Here is a 19,561-nt window from a genome sequence, read left to right as displayed (position 1 = left end):
TTCCGCAAGCCGAGGCGGAAACCTCCGGCCTCCGCCTGATCGTCGTCGGCTGCCGTGGAACCAGTGAATTGATTGCAAGATTTCGAGCTTGAAATACCAATTGATTTTAAGGATATGTAATTGATTTCGTGTGATATTGAAGAACTTGACTGGGAATTGGTTACAAATGTTATTTATCTATTGACCTAACAGCAATGGAACTCAGATCGGCCTGCCGGCTACCGGCTTCCCGTTGCCGAAAATAATCAGGTACCGACCGAGCAACACGGATAAGGAGATTGGCTTTAGTTGCCATGCGATAAACGGGCCACAGCCTCATCCTAGCCGTTAATTTGTGGGCCAATGAGCTGTGGATGATTCCGATATCACAGGAGCAACGGGTGGGGGCTTCATGGTAATTTTTCCCATGGCTCCCCACTAGGCCTTTCTCTTTGTTTGGGTTATATATGACACCCACAGCTTGTTGCTAACTATCATCAATCCCGAAAAATTACTCGCGATCATGGGTAAAGACGAAGAGCCTAGTATGTTTGAGGATTCACCTTGGGCCTTTGAATGTTGTTGACCGTCTTATAGAGACCTACCGTTACAATGAGACCCCAGTCTACACAGCTTCGAATGGCTGCCCAGTAGGTTATGGCTCTCTCTGGTTTGGTTATGTAATTTCAGTCTAATATGAATGTCTTCTAGGTCATGAATCCCCAAGCTTCTCAGCGCGTAGGCCCTAACGGCCCACTGCTGCTGCAAGACTTCCACCTGATCGACCTGCTGGCACACTTCGATCGTGAACGTATTCCCGAGCGTGTGGTTCACGCCAAGGGCGCTGGCGCCTTCGGAGAATTCGAAGTCACCGACGACATCAGCGATATCGTTAGTATTTGTCATTCGCAGGGCATCGCCGAGTTGTTCGACTAACACCATCCCCAGACCATTGTCGACATGCTCAAGGGCGTCGGCAAGAAGACCAAGATGCTCACTCGCTTCTCCACCGTGGGTGGTGAAAAGGGTTCCGCAGACAGTGCTCGTGACCCGCGTGGTTTTGCCATCAAGTTTTATACCGAGGAGGGTAACTGGGATTGGGTATTCAACAACACCCCCGTATTCTTCCTGCGTGACCCTGCCAAGTTCCCCGTTTTCATCCACACCCAGAAGCGCAACCCACAAACCAACCTCAAGGATGCCACCATGTTCTGGGATTACCTTTCTACCCACCAGGAGGCAGTCCACCAGGTGATGCACCTGTTCAGCGACCGCGGCACCCCGTACTCATACCGTCACATGAACGCCTACTCAGGTCACACTTACAAGTGGATCAAACCGGATGGCACTTTCAACTACGTGCAGATCCACTGCAAGACCGACCAGGGCAACAAGACCTTCACCAACGAAGAAGCCACTAAGCTGTCCGCTGAGAACCCCGATTGGCACACACAGGATCTGTTCAACGCCATCGAACGTGGCGAGAACCCCTCGTGGACCTGCTACGTCCAGGTCCTCAGCCCCGAGCAGGCTGAGAAGTTCCGCTGGAGCGTTTTCGACCTGACCAAGGTTTGGCCGCAAAGTGAGGTGCCCCTGCGCCGTTTCGGCCGCTTCACCCTCAACAAGAACCCACAGAACTACTTCGCCGAGATCGAGCAGGCTGCGTTCTCCCCATCACACATGATTCCTGGCGTTGAGCCCTCCGCCGATCCGGTCCTCCAGGCTCGTCTTTTCTCCTACCCAGATACCCAGCGCCACCGCCTGGGTGGAAACTACGACCAGATTCCCGTTAACTGTCCCATCCGCGGTTTCAGCCCGTGGCACCGTGATGGCCCCATGAACGTCAACGGCAACTATGGTGCCAACCCCAGCTATCCCTCCACTTTCCGCCCACTGGCCTACAAGCCTGTCAAGGCTAGCCAGGAGCATGAGAAGTGGACTGGTGCTGTCGTGGCTGAGCAGATCCCCATTACTGACGAGGACTACGTTCAGGCGAATGGTCTCTGGCAGGTCCTTGGCCGCCAGTCTGGCCAACAGGAGAATTTGATCAAGAACATCTCAGGACATCTGTGTGGTGCGCATGAGCGTGTCCGTAAGCAGACTTACCAGATGTTTAGTCGTGTGAACAAGGATCTTGGTGCTCGAATTGAAGCTGCTACCGAGGCCAACGTCACCTCTGTGGCGCGTCTGTAAAATAATTGTGACCCTTATGGTTGGTATTTTTTAGTTTCTGGCCAACTTGAATTCATGAATCATGATCAGTCTGGTGAGTTTGATCCGTATCTTGCACTTCTGGCATGTCCGCCGTTCCGGAGGTGAACTGTTAGCCGCACAAAGCTCGGACCGGACATCAATCCGCATGAGCCTATCAGCTGGGCCTGGCGGAGTCACTTACGACTTAGCGCCATAGGGCCAGGTCGCCCCCCCTTGTAATAGAGCATGTCTGGCCCCTCCGACGATGGCGTGGGCCAATTCTTGCATTCCACTCACTCTTTCACCAGAATGGAAAGCTCGGACGCCCACCCTTCTACCACGGAGGCAGCCGATCAGGACACCACCCGACCCTTGCCATTATCCGTTGATACTGAGGGGCAGCAAAATGTATCCGATGTGTTTGAAAGACGAGGCTCCGCCGATTCCGGTGCAGATGGCCAGGCTGACGAGGGCTTTGTGCTGTCACGAAGCGTGCAAGACCCCTCGGAAGAGCTCCCTATCGAGCTGATTAGCTTGACAGATCGGTAGGTTGTGATTATTGAGCATCATAGCGTACACCAGAACTGATAAGACTTGTCATCAGGTTCATCAACTCACTGAGCGCAAAAGTACACAACTCTCCCCCTACGATCGACAAAATATCCTCCCTCTTCCAGGTCTTCTATGATCGCGCCGAATCCCACATCGCCACACACATATCCGCGCTTGCATCCCGTATCAATAGGGATCCAGCTCCGCAGGCGTCAACATCCCGTGGAAGTGCGTTTTCGAAGCTAGGCAGCAAGAAGTCCCAGGATGACGTTCGACAAAGTGCTGCTGGTCGGCAAATGTTGACGGCGGCTGAAGTTGCCGACAGACGGAGAGCGCGAAAGGCTCTCGAATACAAACGTGCTGTGATGGAAGAGGCGGCGGAACGAAGAGTCTGTGAAACGGTTTACGACAAGATCTGGAGACATAAAACCACGCTGGATGACGTGCGGGATGAAAAACTTCGGTCGAAGACAGCCGCCTTGCTGCTGGTGGGCATCAATCTGAAAGACCTGGGTATCGACATCGACTTATCAGCGGTTGAAGAGCGGAAACAGCAGGAGGCCAACGATTATTTGGCTCAGGCCAGAGACTTCTTGGAAAAAATGAACGATTACAAGTACCCCTTGGGCAAGCTTCAACAATTAGCGGCAGCCCATAAAGCTATCGTGGACGCATTAACCAAACTCTTGCCTTCGTCGTCATCAGCGGATGAGATCCTGCCCACGTTGATCTACACACTCATCACTTGTCCGGCTGATGGTATTAACATTATCAGCAACCTTCTCTTCATTCAGCGGTTCAGATCATCGAATAAGATTGATGGTGAGACCGCATACTGCTTGACCAATCTTGAGGCTGCTGTAAGCTTTCTAGAGAATGTCGAGTTATCTAGTTTGCGCGCAGATGAACTACAAGAGGGACCTCCCCGGACTCCAAGCGAAACAGTAACCCCATCTGTGGAGCGACTCGATCCTTTAAAGCCAACCAAAGAGACTACCACATCATCGGTTACAGCTGTATCTGCTTCGCCCGAGATATCAAAACCCGAAACCAAAGAACCGTCTTCCACATTACCTCGGCCCCGTCTTTCTCCAGCGCCCCAGCAGCGACGCCTGAGCAACTTGTTCCAACCGCCTGCCAAGGTACTCGAAGCAGCAAACGATGCTGTGCGTACCACCGCAGATCAAAGTCTCAAGAACATTGGCGCTACATTAGACAATTCGTTCAACTTTCTTTTTGGTCGCCTCAAGGAATTACAGACTCAAGGACCCAATTCAAATGAACCTGTACTGCCAAAGACGCTGGCCGAAGCTCGTCGTCTAGTTGCCCAACCTCTAGTCAACAAGCACAGCGTGCTTCAAGACGATCTTGCGTCCATAAACTCCATGCCGTCCGATGATGGTGGGCACAACTCAAGAGCCACGGGTCTAACTAGCGGCGGTCGCACACCCCGTGACCGAAGCACCGACAGCGCGAGAACACAAGCCAGCAAAAGATCAATCGCCCCATCTTTGCGAGACGAATCTACTCCAAGTCCATCTTCAGCCACCACTCAAAATCCACTCGAGTCAATGCGGAACTTTGGAAACTCGCTAAACCCTCTCAATCACATTCCAGGCATGATCAAGAACTTTGGTCGCAATGCCCCCGGCCCCGAGGCTCGTGGCCTGGACACACCGAATTTAAGACCACTATCCCCTGCAGCGATGGATCGTCTCAGAATCTCACCTGCGTCAGAGACTGCGAGTGCGACTGCGAGTCCACGACCTGCACTGAAGATCGACCCTCCCATCCAAAGATTTATAGACACGCAAGATGCTCGAGATCTGCGCGTTGGAGATGTGGCCGCTCTGCTCGAAGATTACAAGCGATTGGCGGCTGCCATCCAGAAGTCCGGAGCAGGATCTCGATAATTTTATGCTATATATAGAACTCTGCTTTTGCATCCCTTTCCTACATTTACATTTTATTTGTCAAGTCTGTTTCATACCTCTGCCCAGGTGGCTGGACGCATATTCCGAAACGGTTATTGCATTGCGGGCTAGTCATGGCGTTACAAGCATTCTTTTGTATTTCGTGTAACCACGAAGGTAGCCTTTCATCCAATACATTTCCTTAAAATTTCAATCTAATTTACATATCTGCTGGTAGCCCAGGTACAATTCTCTTATGCAGTCCGATGTGTTGCTTCAAATGTTCTATTCATGTTACCAATACGAAGCAGTTTCATACGTGCGAGTACATAAGTGTTCATGATAACGTCAAGCCGTTGCTATCCATATTATACATTCTGTGTGAAATGATTATCTTGATAAGAACGTTGAAGACAAATCGGCATTTCTCCATCTCAAATCAACATTGAAGCAGGTCAACCTTGAAAGGGGTTAATTGGTGCAGAAGGGGGTATTGGGCATGTACAGACATGTCGTCTCGATCCATAAATGAAAATGTAAAAAGAAAAACACAAAAGATACCAAGCTTGTCATAAATATGTCAGGCAAAGCAGAATAGGCTTTGTAAAATCATAAACTCATTGATTCCGTCCACGAAGTACCTCCGCACCCCCGGTTCTCATTTCATCCAGCTTGGCAGAGAGTTCTTGGTTCTGTGCCTCGACTTGTTCATGGCGACGCTTGATTTCATTTTCGAAGATCTGGGCTGTCTGGCGACGGGCGCGACGCAACTTCTTCATTTGCGTGAGAAGTTGGCTGAACTGGTCGAGAAGTTGGTCTCCGCAGTCTTCCCACTCATCAACCGTCATGCGAGACAGGTACATGTGGCGATCTTCGTCTGTGAGGTTCAAAAGGTGAAAAGCCGCCTCATCTGGTGACCCGCCATTTGGCGTGAAGACAGGATCAGGGGGCAATGAGGGTGACTTGATGGGGGGAGGAGTGGGCGTTGGCGCTTTTTCGAAAGGTTCAGCCTGCAGCTCGGCGAATGATTTTTGGTACAGCTGGTGCGGTGGATAATCAGACTCCAGGTGCCTCTTGTTGCTGCGAATGACCGTGTTGCGGCGGCCGCGCTTAGAGGTTGACTGGCCAAAGAATGGGTCTTGTCCGGCTTCGATCACCGATCCATCGCGGTCCAGGTCGGACATGTTCGCGATACCGAAGACGTTCGAGGAGTGCTCGCTACTCCGTCGGCTGCCCAAACGAATAGTTTCATCGATGTCAGCCTCATCTTCACTGTGGTTGGGATCCTCAAATGCTAGAGTTCGTCCGGCCTGTGGTGGAGGTTCAGATCCGTGGCGAGTTGGAGATATGTCTAACTGGTCCAGTAAGGAAGGTTTGGGTGGACTAAAACGTGTTCTGGGAGTTGTTGACATGCTGTGGGGAAGGATTATCTTCCTGGCAGCTGCAGGGGGCAACATATGCCCGAGTTTTCGTGGCGGGCTACGCTCATTGACAGGCTCCACGGAAGGCATTTGCCAAGTATCCGCATGTTGCTGGTCTGTTGATCTCGGCGCCCTCTTACTTGCAGACCAGAAATTCTCCAAGCGCTTGCTTAGTGGCTCTTCTGTTGAACGGTACTTGTGAGCTAGGTACCAGCTACTTGTCTGTTGCTCTTGTTGCTGCTCTTGTTGCTGCTCCTGTTGTTCCTGCTGTTGTCCTTCGTTCTTCTCATCATCTGCAGGTGCCGTCGAAGTAACTTGACTGGAAGTATCATCGGCATCATCAGAGTCAAAGCCCGCTTTCTTCAGAGCTTTGTCACCAATGCCGTCAAGCCAAGATGCCCGCGAATGCCGAGAAGGACGGGGCAAGTAAGAAAGACGTGGCGAGGTATCTCCATAGCGACCATTTGGATTGGATGGGACAAGGGATTGACCTTCGTCATATCCTAAAACACTAGTTCCTGCGATTGTGGAATCATCAACCCCCTCCACATCGGTGTCAAAGGTATCCCGGTGCACTCCATTTTCGGCATGTGTAGGGAATGGTTGGTGTGGAAAGGCTCTTGTCTCCAGAAACTGGGGTGTAGCAGCTCTCCTATGCGCACTGAAATCCCCCAGCTGCGTGATGGGTACCTCGACTTTGGCTTGTGCGGCCCGCAATTGGCGTTGCGACGGTCCCAGGTCGGATGCACGGGGCTGCCCAGCTTCCTTGGAGTGGACATAGTCGCCCACTCCCATGATGAAATAACAGGAGTAGACGGGTGACTTCTACTTTAGTGAAAATTGAAGCCTAGCAGAGAGAGCATGTAAGAAAAAAAAGTTGTCCAGGGGATGAAGAATGGACCGACCTGACTCAACGCGAGATCACCGCGTGGTCACGTGGTCACCAAATAATGAATTGCAGCTTGACAGTCAGATGTTTTCAAAGTGTTTTATGAACCCACAGGCTATTACATGTGTGAAGTACACATGTATTTGAACGTTGAGCGCGGTCGGGCTTCAAGGCGTCTGGAGCAGTTTTGTTCAGATACTCATGTAAATGTGTATTTACAATCAATGATCTAGGAATCTTGGGAGCCTCATTTATAACTGTCTACACCTGGAGAACCCCTAAGATCATCCAAATTCTTCAGATCGTATAGGACTCGTATTCCCCGTTTCTCAGCTTCCTCCAGGAATTCCCGTGCCTTATCAACCTCCAACCGTCTCTGCTCCACTGCTCGCCACCTATTGTCCATTGCCAACCTTTCTGCGAGCTGTGTTTTATACGGGTCATTCCCACCATCCGTGGATATGGTCTCGGGGCTCTGCTTTTCTTTCCGAGCTGAGGGTGGTAGGGAGGAAATGAGCAGATCGCCGATCCAAAGACACACCATGCCTCGCAATTCCAGCAATTCCACGGAGTCTGAATATGGTGGAGATCCAAGAAGAGTGTCAATGCGCCTTGCGATTTGTTGAGCCTGTTCGAGTTCCCGGGAGCGAATAGCTGAAATGCGTGTTTGATTCTTGTATAATGCCCGACCTGTATAGTCCAAGTCTTCATCGTCATACACTTCGTCGTCGAACAGTTCGTCGTCGGACATATCGTCGTTGGAAGTATCACCATGTTCTATCTTCTTTCTCTCCAGGCTACTCTCCTCCTGGGTAACATAGATCCATAGACCGAACATGGCAGGATAAAACTGGAGAGCGGAGGTGACATGCGGGACGTTTCTCGCATAGGGATGAAGGAGGATCAGCTTTTCATAATATGCCTTCGCTTCCGCAAATCCCCTAATGGTGAATGTCGCAGGAATGTCCCCATCCTCATTGGTATCGGAGTGGCGCTTAGCTCCTCGACGTAACAAGATATCCGCGCCGAAATTCCATTTATCACCGTGACGTACATCTACTGGTGTCCCTCTGAAGTTTTCTCGCAAAAGGAGGCCGAATGCTCTTCCTGCGCGGCGAAAGTCACCTTCGTATAGACATCGATGAAGCACAGTCGTCAACGCTGTGATGTGTTGCACACGCAAGCTATAGGATTCCAAAACTTGAGAATTGGCTGGGCTGGCCCTCTTTTTGGGGACTTTCTCGGGTGCGTGGGGAAAACGACCACCTGGTACCTTCTGATCAAGAGGAAGACCGGCAATTCGATATTGATGGGTTTCATTGGGTGTTAGGGTCAGAGATCTTTTGCCATGCGTCGAGCGTGGTCTCGCAGAATCGGTGGTTTCCCCTTCTGTGTCGGTCAATGCATCTTTCTTCTTGCGTTTTCGATCTGGGGCGATAATAGTATCTGGTTGCTGAAGCCAGGCAGGGAGTGGCAACTCAAAGCATGGAACTAACGAGGTATCCATATGTCCGGTCCCAAGTCCCAAATGTGATTCAGAGCTGTATTAGAAATACAAATCGAATTCCTGATTAGTAGAGAAACAATAGTGGAGTAAAAGCGTAAAAAGAATTGAAAAGAAAGTAAAGTTAAGTTCCCGTTGGTTCCCGTTGACTAATTGTAGAGGCAAAGTAAGCAAACATTAGCTTTATCGTCATTCAATCAACTCCAATCGCTCTTTCTCTATTTCCCCCCCTCTACCCCTTTTCTCCTTGATTCATTTCTCGATTTCGACTGTTTCCTGTCGTTTTCCCACAGTCTACCGCCGCCCCTGGGCGTCGTCACCAGCGGATCCCCTGATCGCTACTCCGTACTCCCGTACATCCTCTCCCAAGGCTCGGTGGGTATCTGTGGCCTTGATCGTGAACCTTGTCAGACTGTTCGAGACTGCCGCTGCTGCGCCTCGCGTGCGTTAGACAATACGTATCTCATCTCATATTCGATTTCCATTGACTTCCCGCCCACCAGCGTACTACCGGTTGCCGTTCCCTTTGTTCTTCCCCTCACCATTCCCGAAACTCCGAGACGATCTCCATCTGGTGCTGGGTACGCATCTCCACAGCATCACTCCATCCGTCGAACAATAGAAAACCACTGCATGTTATTGCCTTGAGGATAATTAATCTTACACTGAAAGCGCCGTCTCGGTTCTCTGTCCAGCACCGCGCCTTGTCGTTGAACGGACTTTACCGGTCGCTTTGAACAATTCCGAGGATTCTCATGGCAGTGGAAGGACTCTAACATCCTCTATACCCAATCACCATTCCCGGAATTTGCTACTATGGGACAGTCTTCTTCTACGGCTCGAAATTCATCCGATATTGGCTATCCGGATTATCTGACCCCGGACTCGATTGTGCATCACCCCGGGACGCGGGATGAAGACATGAACCACGGACAACTACCCGAGCAAAATGGAGAGGCTGGCACCTCGTCCACGGCGGAAATGAACTTGAATAGTCAAGGATATTCATTTTCGACCCAAACAAACGAGCCACTGGAAACAGGGCAGCAACCCACAAGACACTCTGGCGGGGTTTCGCATCCAATGCGAAGCATCGAAGAGGAAGATGTTCCGGAATTGGAGGCACATGAAAGGGATTATCGCTCCGCGGCTATTACACGTATGGCGGCGAGAAGGCAATCTGCCATGTCAAGGCTGGGTTCTAGAATTCTACCAAATTCGGTCATCCGGGGTCTTCTCAGCAGTCAGGAAGAAACACTTGCAGAAGGCCATGCGCACAGACATGGATTGGTATCGAGGACCCCGCCAAGGTCTGAATCGACACACAGCATCGGCCGTTTCAGCCCATTCAGTTCGCTTGGGTCCCGGGGAATCAATCGTCGACGTTCCACTCGGGGGCCATACATCATCCCCCCACGTGCAGAATCGTCGGTCATGGCGGACACGGCAACAGGCACATCATTTCTCGATAATGAGACTGATCCTTTAGCTGTGCCCAGTCGAGGCTCTTGGCGTCGGAGCGCTCGCCTACATCGAGTGCGTCATTCTTTATCAACTCCGATATCACATATGTTTGGTCAACCTCCGTCTGGGGCTTCCTCACCGCATGATAACTCAGGCCTCTCACACAGACGATCTCTGAGTGATAGTTTACCTAGCGCCATGGACACTCGCTTGGATTTCGGTGAGCCTCTGCATGAGTTAGATTCGGTTGAGCCAAGCGTGCACGCGAACGGAGCTGCACCTTCGGACAATCCCCAACTGATGCGTCGATTGCCTGGTCTTCTGAGAGCACGGTCCGCTCGGTCCTTGCGACGAGAAGACCAAACACCTCTTTCTCGGGTGCTCCAGCTTGCCGCGGCCGCCATTGCAGCTCAATTGTCTGGCGCCAATGGGCCTCCCTTGCCAAACATTCAAGCACTAGGTAACGATGGGCTGGATGGGTCACTTGAGAATTTCATTCGGAGCTTACAGAGCGCTACTTCTGCTCAGGCTCAGCCATCGGGACCAGCTGAGGGGCCAAGTAACGCTGAAACGGAAGGACCTTCGCCTCCAGTCAATTTTCTACGAGTATTCCGATTTGCCAACGCCGAGTCTCCTGCTGATGCCAATCCACTTGACCGTAGCACCAGCGGCTCTATGAACCCCGAGCCCTCGCCAGATGAAATGTCTGTTGACGAGCCCCCGGAAACAACCGAGGGACGAACAGTGACCCTGGTGGTTGTCGGTGTCAGATCGGTTTCAGCTAGCACTGGGAGCAGAAGTGAACAAGGACCACCGGTTCCAGGAGGTGCGGGGCTGGATGCTCTGCTTGGGCTACCTTTTCTTCCACAACAACCCATTCCACGAACACACGAGGGCACTGGTGATCCTGGGCAGCGAGCGGATGGACGCCCAAGACTGCATATCCCACGCCCTACAGGCTCTTCGGGATTTCAGGTTCCCAGCTTACCCGAGCTCTTACGAAATTCGGGCGCAAATGCCCCCAGGAGGTTATCCGACGCCGGGCCTCGTACCGGTCTGCCAGCTTTCCCGCTCTCTGCCTTGTCTGAAAGCCCCCAAGGGCCGCATCCCCCTCCATCGACTCCCGCTGATCAGGGCTTGTCGGCTGTCTCGTCTAGTAGCTCGACGCCGAGCCGCAGGCCGTCATCTGCATCAGCCATGCCACCAAGTATGTTGCCTCGGCTGCACGAGAATCACCCTACACAGCTCACTGGGGAGCCTACCGATGAATCAGTCCCAGCGCCAAGTGCTGCACGACAGCGTCGCCGGAGTGATTCCGAATATGCTCCCAATCGTGCTCTTGGCTCCGGGTCGGTTCGTCGCAACGGTGTGGTTGAACCCGACCAGCCTGCCCCAAGCGGAGGTCGAAGCTGGTTGATCTACGTTGTTGGAACCAATTTATCAGAGAACCACCCGGCTCTCACAACTCCCAGTCTCTTCACTGATGTATGATCTCTTCAAAACTTATCCGTTCACTGATTTATCACTGTACTAACATGAACCTAGAACCCCACATATGAGGACATGATCCTTCTCTCGTCACTTCTGGGCCCAGCCAAGCCTCCCGTTGCCACCCAAGCCGACATCAATTCCGCCGGCGGATTATTCCGGCTTGTTGAGTACGATGGCTCGTTGGTCGCAGAGTCTATCAATAATGATGGCGCTGGCGTCATTCGAATCCAGGATGGAGAGCGGTGTTTGATCTGCCTGAGTGACTACGAGGTGGCCGAAGAAGTCCGGGAGCTTGTCAAATGCAAGCATGTTTTCCACCGGGATTGTATTGATCAGGTCCGTATCTTCTCTCGTATCTTACATGCTGTTTTACTGACTAACATAGTGGTTGACTACTGGGCGAAACTCGTGTCCTCTATGTCGAGGCGAGGGTGTTGATGAAACACCCAAGAGTGGCCCTGCCGACGCCGCCGCCCCAGCTTCATTTCCCGACAGTACAGCCATTTGATGCACTCTGCATTACCAACCCTTCCTCTTTGACCATTGGTCCTTAACCCCCCCTTCTCATTGAACATTAGCATACAGTTTCTGCTTAGAGCTTTAACGACTTTTCTTTTTTTTTGATATACCCTCGGCATTCAGTCTTCGTTGCGCTCATTTGTGGCGCCTTTCATTATATATTTGTGATTATACGAGTGAAGGTCTCAAGGCTGTAAAGTTTCTCGAACCGCCAAACATCTAGTCTCGGTTGCTTTACTCTCCTGTTTCTAGGGTTCTTTATGCTGTATCCCGTTGAATTGCCAGCGAATTGATTTTTTAGAGGCAGTTCATAATAGCGTACAGCTTTACGCAAGGCAAGGTCCTTTTCCATTTGCGTACGAGTAAATTTATCAATTTGAATCCTCCCTATACGTAATTTTTCCGATCAGTCGAGTTCGTCGTAATTGTATGTGAATGCCCCACCAGCCCCGCGGTGTCACGTGCCGTAAAACCTTCCCAGTGCGGCATGGAAGCTTCGTATCATATGTGGTTTTGTCACCTCGATTGCACAGGTATGTAAATATTGCATTCAAAACATTGTCTTGTTCAATTGAACCACTTGAAAGCTTCAAATTGGTACACTAGGGTTGATGCAGTACATTTCTGACGAGAAAACGATCCAGTCCCGAGAACCTTCAAACCCCGCGACCCCTCCGATCACGCAAAAAAAAAAGTCGACGAGCAGCCTAGGTTCTCATTGGAACCTTTCATATCACCGAAATGGCTACCCCTATTCGCACTACAGTTCTTATCTCCGGCAATGGTTCCAACCTGCAAGCAGTAATCGATCAAGTCGCAGCCGGTACACTTAATGCAAATATCATCCGCGTCCTCTCCAACCGCAAAGATGCCTTCGGTCTCGAGCGTGCCCGGAAAGCGGGCATTCCTACTGAGTACCACAATCTTGTCAAGTACAAGAAGCACCACGCTGCCACTCCCGAGGGTGTCCAGGCCGCTCGCGAGGAGTACGATGCCGAGCTGGCACGTTTGATCCTCGCTGATCAGCCTGAGCTGGTTGTATGTCTTGGGTTCATGCACATTCTTTCGCCGCAGTTCTTGAGGCCGCTTGAGGTGGCCAATGTCCGCATCATCAATTTGCATCCAGCGCTCCCGGGCGCTTTTAATGGTGTGGTAAGTTCAACTGGAGCAGTGGAAGAGACGACGGATCCTTGTACTGATTTGGGGGATGGTGTAGAATGCTATTGAACGTGCTCATGCTGCATGGATGGAAGGTAAGATCGACAAGACAGGTGTCATGATTCACGACGTCATTTCCGAGGTGGACATGGGCCAGCCCATTCTAGTTCAGGAGATCCCCTTCCGAAAGGGCCAGGATGAGGACCTGGAGGCATTTGGGAAGCGCGTCCACGAAACGGAATGGGTGACCGTCATTGAGGGAGTGGGCATGGTGCTGAAGGAGCTGGCGGCCCGCAAATCAGCCTAAAAGCGGGCTATTATATACTCCCCAAGGATGTTTTATCTGTCTAGCGCCGCCCGCACTATTCAGCAACATGCCTGCCACTAGAGGCCCCCTTGGTCGATGTAGATCATTGGGCTGTTGACGATTTTATGACTCTATCCAAAAAATATCATGTACGAATGTTAGAACGTGGAAATTCGCCTCCTGTCCCGGACCTGGTCTTCTCCCCCGCCCAGATAAGAGCTGGCGTGCAGTGCCGACAGGAAATGAGCCAATAAAAATGGCGACACCTTGCAGATGATGCAATTGCAAACCACCTATACGGACGAATTCGACCAAGTGTACTCCGTACCCGATACGAGGAAATGCAAAAGGAGTCCAGAACTAGGGCCAGTTGAAATTGAGTATTCAGAAACCTCGGCAATCAAATATTACATCTCCGAGATCGAAAAAGAAACCCCGAAAAGCCAAGCAAAAAAAGGGGAAAAAGGAGCGAAAAAAGAGAAACGGCTAAGATTGCCGTGGAAAGAGGAATTGGAACAATTCCACTACAAGAAAATGAAAGTTAACTTGTACATACCATATCCACCAACGCCCCAAAGTCAAATGACGGCGGCTTGCATGACTGGCAGGGATAATAAAATTGCATCCATCTCACCAGCCAAGTGTTCGTCACATGTTGCATGGCTGCACGAATCCAAGTCCGAGGCCAAGTTGCACTTCTAGAGCGGATGTTGCTGCAGTGCAACCTTGAGGATCAACAAACCAAACACCCCTGGAGCTGCAGCCAACGGTGAATCATGATCGATGTGGCTCTCGGCGCTAAATGGAAGTGATCTGATGATCATCAATGATATCAATGATCTTTCTGGATACAGCAGTGCAGAGCTGGCTACGTAGTTGTCTCCACCAACCTAGGCAGGACGGGTCACGGAGTTAGGGAGTACTTTTGTCCATTTTGTCCCCTTTGGTCCCAGACTAGTCATGATGGACTAGTCAAGTGTCTAGGTCCCCTAGAAAAGGCAAAGGTCAGTAAGTAGTGCGTCCCTAGCCCACGGTCGTGGTGGATATTCCAGGTGGGGATGGCATGTACCTGGGTGGGTTGACCCAGGATTGGTTTCCAATCTTTCATGGCGCTAGACATGGGGGCCACAGCTCAAACGGCCGGCGCCAACTCAATTGAGGGCATTTGTATCCGACAGGTCTGGGATCGGCCGATCTTTACGCCTCTTTGGGAGGACGAAGCCCCAGGTGCGTGGCGTTTTAACTTTGGTTATACGGGTATCCATATGCTACAATACACGGAATCTGTTCAGATGTATCAGTGGATACTTAGGCCATCAAGCTTTCCAAGGTTGTTCAGGATCCGATGATTAACCGAACCTATCCAGAGTACAGAATAAATGGGATGTGAAGGGAGTATACAGAGTAGAGTGAGCTCGGAGAAGGTACAGGGGGTGCTTTCACTATAATAAGCAGCGCTTGGGCCCTACATATTGGATGTTACTTCCAAGGTTCTCATTGCGCAAATAATACAGGATCAGCATGTCAAAGTACGTCAGACCTCGGATGTCTCCGTAATATGCACTCTAAGGCTTCATGGATATTATCCGAAGCCAAAAAAAAGTCTACCAGGGTCCAGAGAGGGCTGCTCTCAAAGGGTGATGATATGGAAGAATGCTCATGAGACTCTTAACACCTGAGCAGTTCAAATTTCAAATGAAGTACACCAGCTTTGTATACCAAATCGGCATATTTACTCCGTACCTGAAAGTCTCTGCCATCTCCAAAATTCCATTTCCATTATAGGGCTGAGAACGGACAATACGGATTCTATACGAGCTTCGGACCACGCACCTCCTTTTTACCGGGCCGAGATCGAGCTGATGAGGCTACGAAGCATGGATTTATTGCAAGTGGAGACCCAAGACCTTCCCCAAGTCCCGGACCAGCATGGGGTGCGAATAAGATCTAAACGGAGATATTACCCATCTTGGCCCAGTGTGAGAGACTAGCCTGACCAAAACGCCCAGAAAGCAGGATCGCCCGGTTCTTTTCGAATTCAGGCCACATGGAACAGAAAGAAAAACTCCACTGTATGTCATGGTCCTTACAAAAGTCGGCTCATTTTCCACCCACATGGCGGACAATCCGCACCCGCCGGATCTACTACTAATCTGTGCTGTTCCTGTAATTTTATTTTATTATTGCGGTTGCCTGTTATGGATTTTCCCCCTGTGGAGTCGAAGACTCCAAACCCAAAGTCTTTTTTCCATTCTTGGCCCTGTGCGATCATGGCCCACCTCTTGTCAAATCGTCGATCAGGTACGAGATTGATTTGATTCTACTCCATACAGTGAGAGGAAACATACAGTGGGAGGAGACCACCTAACATTATACTGCAGGGATAAAACTGGTCGAGCAATATCCCAGGTGCCGCCAAGCCTCCCATTGGGATCTTTGCCGGATTCCCCGTGTTCTGTGTCGTGGGTCCCCCAGGTTGTATGTTCCAATCATGAATCATAACCTCCCTAAATGAAGCTTAGTTTCCACCGGAATCCGTGAGTCCCTTAGTCAGGCTCCACTTTCTCTGATCATCACAAGAACGTTTCCGGCATTTTTGTTGCGATACAGCGATGTGACTGGCAAAGTTTCAGATTTGCCGAGTATAATTTTACTCAAACTGACGATCTGTCGGTGTACGTGTATACGGAGTACAGTACTTGCGATACAAAACCACAGAGCCCCATATGAATTTGTCCTGGTTCCACTTGAACAATCATGGTTGAGGAGTAACTAGCTGCCCCCGTCGAGTCGGATTTCGGCCGGGGGCCGGTCCGACAATTAAAAAAAATCAAAAAACCATACCTGTCCGAAGGGATTTAAAGATGAAAAAAAAAAAAAGAATTTAAGAACTAAACCGCTCTTAGTCTATTCGTGATTCGGAGTACTCTGTATAGTTCTATAGTACTCAAGTTAGTGGACGCTTTGATCACACAGAATCCCCTTTTCGAACTATGGAGGGTTCAAGGGCTCGAGCCATCATGATTCATCTGTGGCTGGAGAGATCAGCCCCTTTTCAATCAATTTGTCATTCCGTCGTGGTTCCCTTAAAAAGGAATTAAGGATAAAAATAAGCCCAAAGTGGCTGATGTTGTGGAGAAGTTCAAAGGTCCAAGTCAGTTACTGTTACTGGAATTCTTCCCGTTGGAATGTTCTGTGGCTCGGCTCCCGCCCAACTCCGCCGATTGAGGGTTTGAATAAGTTAAATCTATTAGAGTGGGGATTTTCCGGTTTTTTATTATCTTATTACCTTTTATTTTATTATTATTTCAATTTAATTCTGTTTTTGTCGCTTTTATCTTATTCTCTGTCGATCACGATCAGGGATTCAAGCCAGGACCAAAATAGTATCGAGAATTCAAAGACATTTACGGCGTTGAACTGAATATGATATATCCTCTCGAATGAGAAAGTAATTAATTTCGACTCTGTAATCTCATAATCTCATCTTCCCATAATCTCATCATCTCCGCACATAAACTTGGATCCCAATAGTCTGGGACTCTGGGTCAACCTCACCCCACCCCCTACACATCCACCTTTGTACATACTTTATTCTGTTACTGTCACTACCACCACCACTTTCACTTTCACTTCCACTTCCACTATATCTCCCCTTCCCTGGCCCTGGATAATGCAGTAATCAGGAGCTTCACACTAATTTGCGGGGGAGATCTGCGGAGCTCAACGACAGGGACGCTCCATTACTATGGAGCAATCATATTACCAGTCCCAGGCCGCCATGGCCAGCTTCTTTGATCCAATGCAACAGGATTCGAGTATGTCCGCCTACTCGATGTTTGGAGCAGCTCAGTATCCCGATAATCTTGCCTTATGGCACGATCCATCCGCTTCCCCGGCCATACCTGCGCCGTCATACCCGAAGCAATCGACCATACTCCAACCTCTACCGGACTCAAAGAAACACAAACGAACACGGAGTGGGTGCTTCACCTGCCGCTCTCGTCGCATCAAATGTGATGAGGGTCGTCCCGTCTGCGAGCGATGTCGCAAGGGAACTCGGGATTGTGTCTACCCATCCCCCGCATCCTCTTCTAAGGGAGGCGCCCGCCCGTCCGTCAAATCGCGGGGTGCGCGCCCTCCCTCGCAAGGGAGCGATTCGTCGGGTCGGCTAGAATTTGATGAGATAAGTCCTTTGGAGCCGATCATCGATGAGGAAGAACCCGACAGCGCCGCCCCAGCATCTCGCCCATCGCCCTCCAGCACGACCAGCACATCTCGGCCAGATCTACACAGGACGCAGAGTGGTCAGTCCCTGCGGAAACCGAGTTTAAAACAAGTGCCCGAGTCTGGGTCGGTCATGGAACCAGGCAGCTCACCCTCTACGGAGTCTTCGTCACGCTTCGAGTCCGTGAGTGTGCGGTCGGCCAGTGTCACACAGTCCACAACGGACATGCTCAACGCGGCCCGACTACCGGAGCGCTTGCGATTTTATCTGAATTTTCATGAGGAATTCATCACTCCCGGCCATTTCTTTTTAAGAGAGCCGAGTCGGGCTTTCGTTCAACACAGCCTCATTGAGCTTGCTCTGCAATATGAGCCTTTGCTCTATGCTCTGGTGGGCTTTGCCGCATACCATCACACCCTGCAAAGTCCGGGAGGAAAAATGTATACATTCCTCAAATATTATAATAAAGCCCTGGTCCTCCTGCGCAAATCTCTTGAATCTGGCGAGGAACATAACGAGGCAACCTTGTGTACAGTGCTGGTCTTGACCACATTTGAGGTAGACTGCCTTCCTCCCTTTCTCTTTCGTTTTTGTTTTTGTGAATCACGCTGACGCCGATGTTCTCACCAGGAATACACCGGGGATTGGGTCAACCTGATTGATCATCACCAAGCTGCGCACGCGTTAATGCAGGAATTGCTGACGCCGGACTCGTCCAACCTCATCGAATTACATAAAAACATCTTCCTCTGGTATGCGCGGTTCGATGTAGTGGCAGGAATTTTGGCCGGTACAGAAGCAATCCTCAGTCGAGATTGGTATCTTGCAAAAGAGCAGTTTGACGCGGAGCAAGCTGCCCTCGACCCTGACGATGCATCCAAACAGTTCTCGTTGGTCGCATCGATTAACCGCCGGTTCGGTCTGGATCTGGCTTCCCTGTATGCCAAACTATCTCGTGGCATGATTCCATTCGAAGATTTTGCTGTGCAGAACGAGCTACTTGGGCAAACGCTTGAACGGGCCAAGGATATCATGCGAACTTTCGACGACAGTGAATACAGCGTTCGCTCGTACCCAAACAAGCAGCCTTTGACCGAAGATGACATCGTGGATCCCTACGTTCCAGGTCGGATTCACCAGGGTCCTCTGTGGGATGCGAACTATATCTGGATCGACCTTCTCTCGACCGAATTGATGTACAAATATCAAACCATGCTCGCGTTGAGACAACCTCTTTTGCCGGAACTGACAAGCTTGGCCTGGGAACAGGCCCAGATCATGGAAACTATCGATCGATGGCCAGACAAAGGCAACGGGGCGTGCATTGGGTTTAAAAACAGTATCGGACTCACGAGCATGTTTCTTCCCAGAGACGACAAGAATCAGACGTGGTGTCGGCACAGGATTGCCCGGATGGAACAAACCGGGTAAGTTCACTTTTCACCATATTCTCTTGCAATAGATCTAGAAGCTAACCTATCTTTTAACCAGATATATCATCCAACCCAAATTCCGTGAAGTCCTCGCTGCTCTTTGGCAACTCCCCGAACTCATGGAATGGTGGCTTCCCAACAATGAAGGCTACCCAGATCTGATCCGCGAAGTTCGTGCCATGACTGATGATCGACTCAAGCAGCCCCGTGACGACTTCCGTTCCGACGTTCGTGACATGAAATCCATGTTTTGGAAACTGAATGTCAATGACGAGGGCGACGAGTTGAGCCCCGGGAGCAGCCACGGTAGCAGCCACGGTGGGTTCTCCTGACGGGGATCTTCATTTTCGACCGTTGATCCCTGTGGTGGCGTTTGCTGGCCGCTCAGACCGCCACGTCATGATGCATGATCTAGCCTGGACTGAACCTCGACATGGCCTATCCCGTCTTCGTCCTCGGCAAACTGCAGAAAGCTTCCTTGTGGCCGCTGCCAAGTCTTATTTATCAGCC

The 19,561-nt window shown here is 50.6% G+C and overlaps 7 protein-coding genes across 7 annotated transcripts; 5 read left to right on the top strand and 2 right to left on the bottom strand.

Moving 5' to 3' along the window:
• Positions 1–502: 502 nt before the first annotated feature.
• On the top strand, positions 503–2,172 carry fgaCat (catalase easC; the record flags this gene model as incomplete). Its single annotated transcript, XM_057134014.1, has 4 exons — positions 503–524; positions 577–629; positions 691–870; positions 928–2,172. The coding sequence occupies 4 exons, from the start codon at positions 503–505 to the stop codon at positions 2,170–2,172; spliced, it is 1,500 nt and encodes a 499-aa protein (XP_056999950.1).
• Positions 2,173–2,418: 246 nt separating this feature from the next.
• N7520_000078 (VPS9 domain-containing protein) lies at positions 2,419–4,637 on the top strand (the record flags this gene model as incomplete). The annotated part of the gene is made up of 2 exons (XM_057134013.1): positions 2,419–2,717; positions 2,777–4,637. 2 exons carry the CDS (start codon positions 2,419–2,421, stop codon positions 4,635–4,637), a joined length of 2,160 nt encoding a protein of 719 aa, XP_056999949.1.
• A 617-nt stretch (positions 4,638–5,254) lies between these two features.
• Positions 5,255–6,853, bottom strand: N7520_000077 (uncharacterized protein; the record flags this gene model as incomplete). The annotated part of the gene is made up of 1 exon (XM_057134012.1): positions 5,255–6,853. The coding sequence occupies one exon, from the start codon at positions 6,851–6,853 to the stop codon at positions 5,255–5,257; it is 1,599 nt and encodes a 532-aa protein (XP_056999948.1).
• Positions 6,854–7,194: 341 nt separating this feature from the next.
• Positions 7,195–8,454, bottom strand: N7520_000076 (uncharacterized protein; the record flags this gene model as incomplete). Its single annotated transcript, XM_057134011.1, has 1 exon — positions 7,195–8,454. One exon carries the CDS (start codon positions 8,452–8,454, stop codon positions 7,195–7,197), a length of 1,260 nt encoding a protein of 419 aa, XP_056999947.1.
• Positions 8,455–9,267: 813 nt separating this feature from the next.
• Positions 9,268–11,914, top strand: N7520_000075 (RING-H2 finger protein; the record flags this gene model as incomplete). Its single annotated transcript, XM_057134010.1, has 3 exons — positions 9,268–11,400; positions 11,461–11,742; positions 11,792–11,914. 3 exons carry the CDS (start codon positions 9,268–9,270, stop codon positions 11,912–11,914), a joined length of 2,538 nt encoding a protein of 845 aa, XP_056999946.1.
• Positions 11,915–12,666: 752 nt separating this feature from the next.
• On the top strand, positions 12,667–13,390 carry N7520_000074 (phosphoribosylglycinamide formyltransferase; the record flags this gene model as incomplete). The annotated part of the gene is made up of 2 exons (XM_057134009.1): positions 12,667–13,077; positions 13,142–13,390. The coding sequence occupies 2 exons, from the start codon at positions 12,667–12,669 to the stop codon at positions 13,388–13,390; spliced, it is 660 nt and encodes a 219-aa protein (XP_056999945.1).
• A 3,748-nt stretch (positions 13,391–17,138) lies between these two features.
• N7520_000073 (Zn(II)2Cys6 transcription factor) lies at positions 17,139–19,383 on the top strand (the record flags this gene model as incomplete). Its single annotated transcript, XM_057134008.1, has 3 exons — positions 17,139–18,176; positions 18,249–19,045; positions 19,110–19,383. The coding sequence occupies 3 exons, from the start codon at positions 17,139–17,141 to the stop codon at positions 19,381–19,383; spliced, it is 2,109 nt and encodes a 702-aa protein (XP_056999944.1).
• Positions 19,384–19,561: the final 178 nt, after the last annotated feature.

Source organism: Penicillium odoratum (genome assembly GCF_028828045.1).
Source record: "Penicillium odoratum strain IBT 22623 chromosome Unknown utg000001l_segment0_segment0, whole genome shotgun sequence".
Classification (NCBI taxonomy): domain Eukaryota; kingdom Fungi; phylum Ascomycota; class Eurotiomycetes; order Eurotiales; family Aspergillaceae; genus Penicillium; species Penicillium odoratum.
This window is presented reverse-complemented; position numbering and strand designations above follow the sequence as displayed.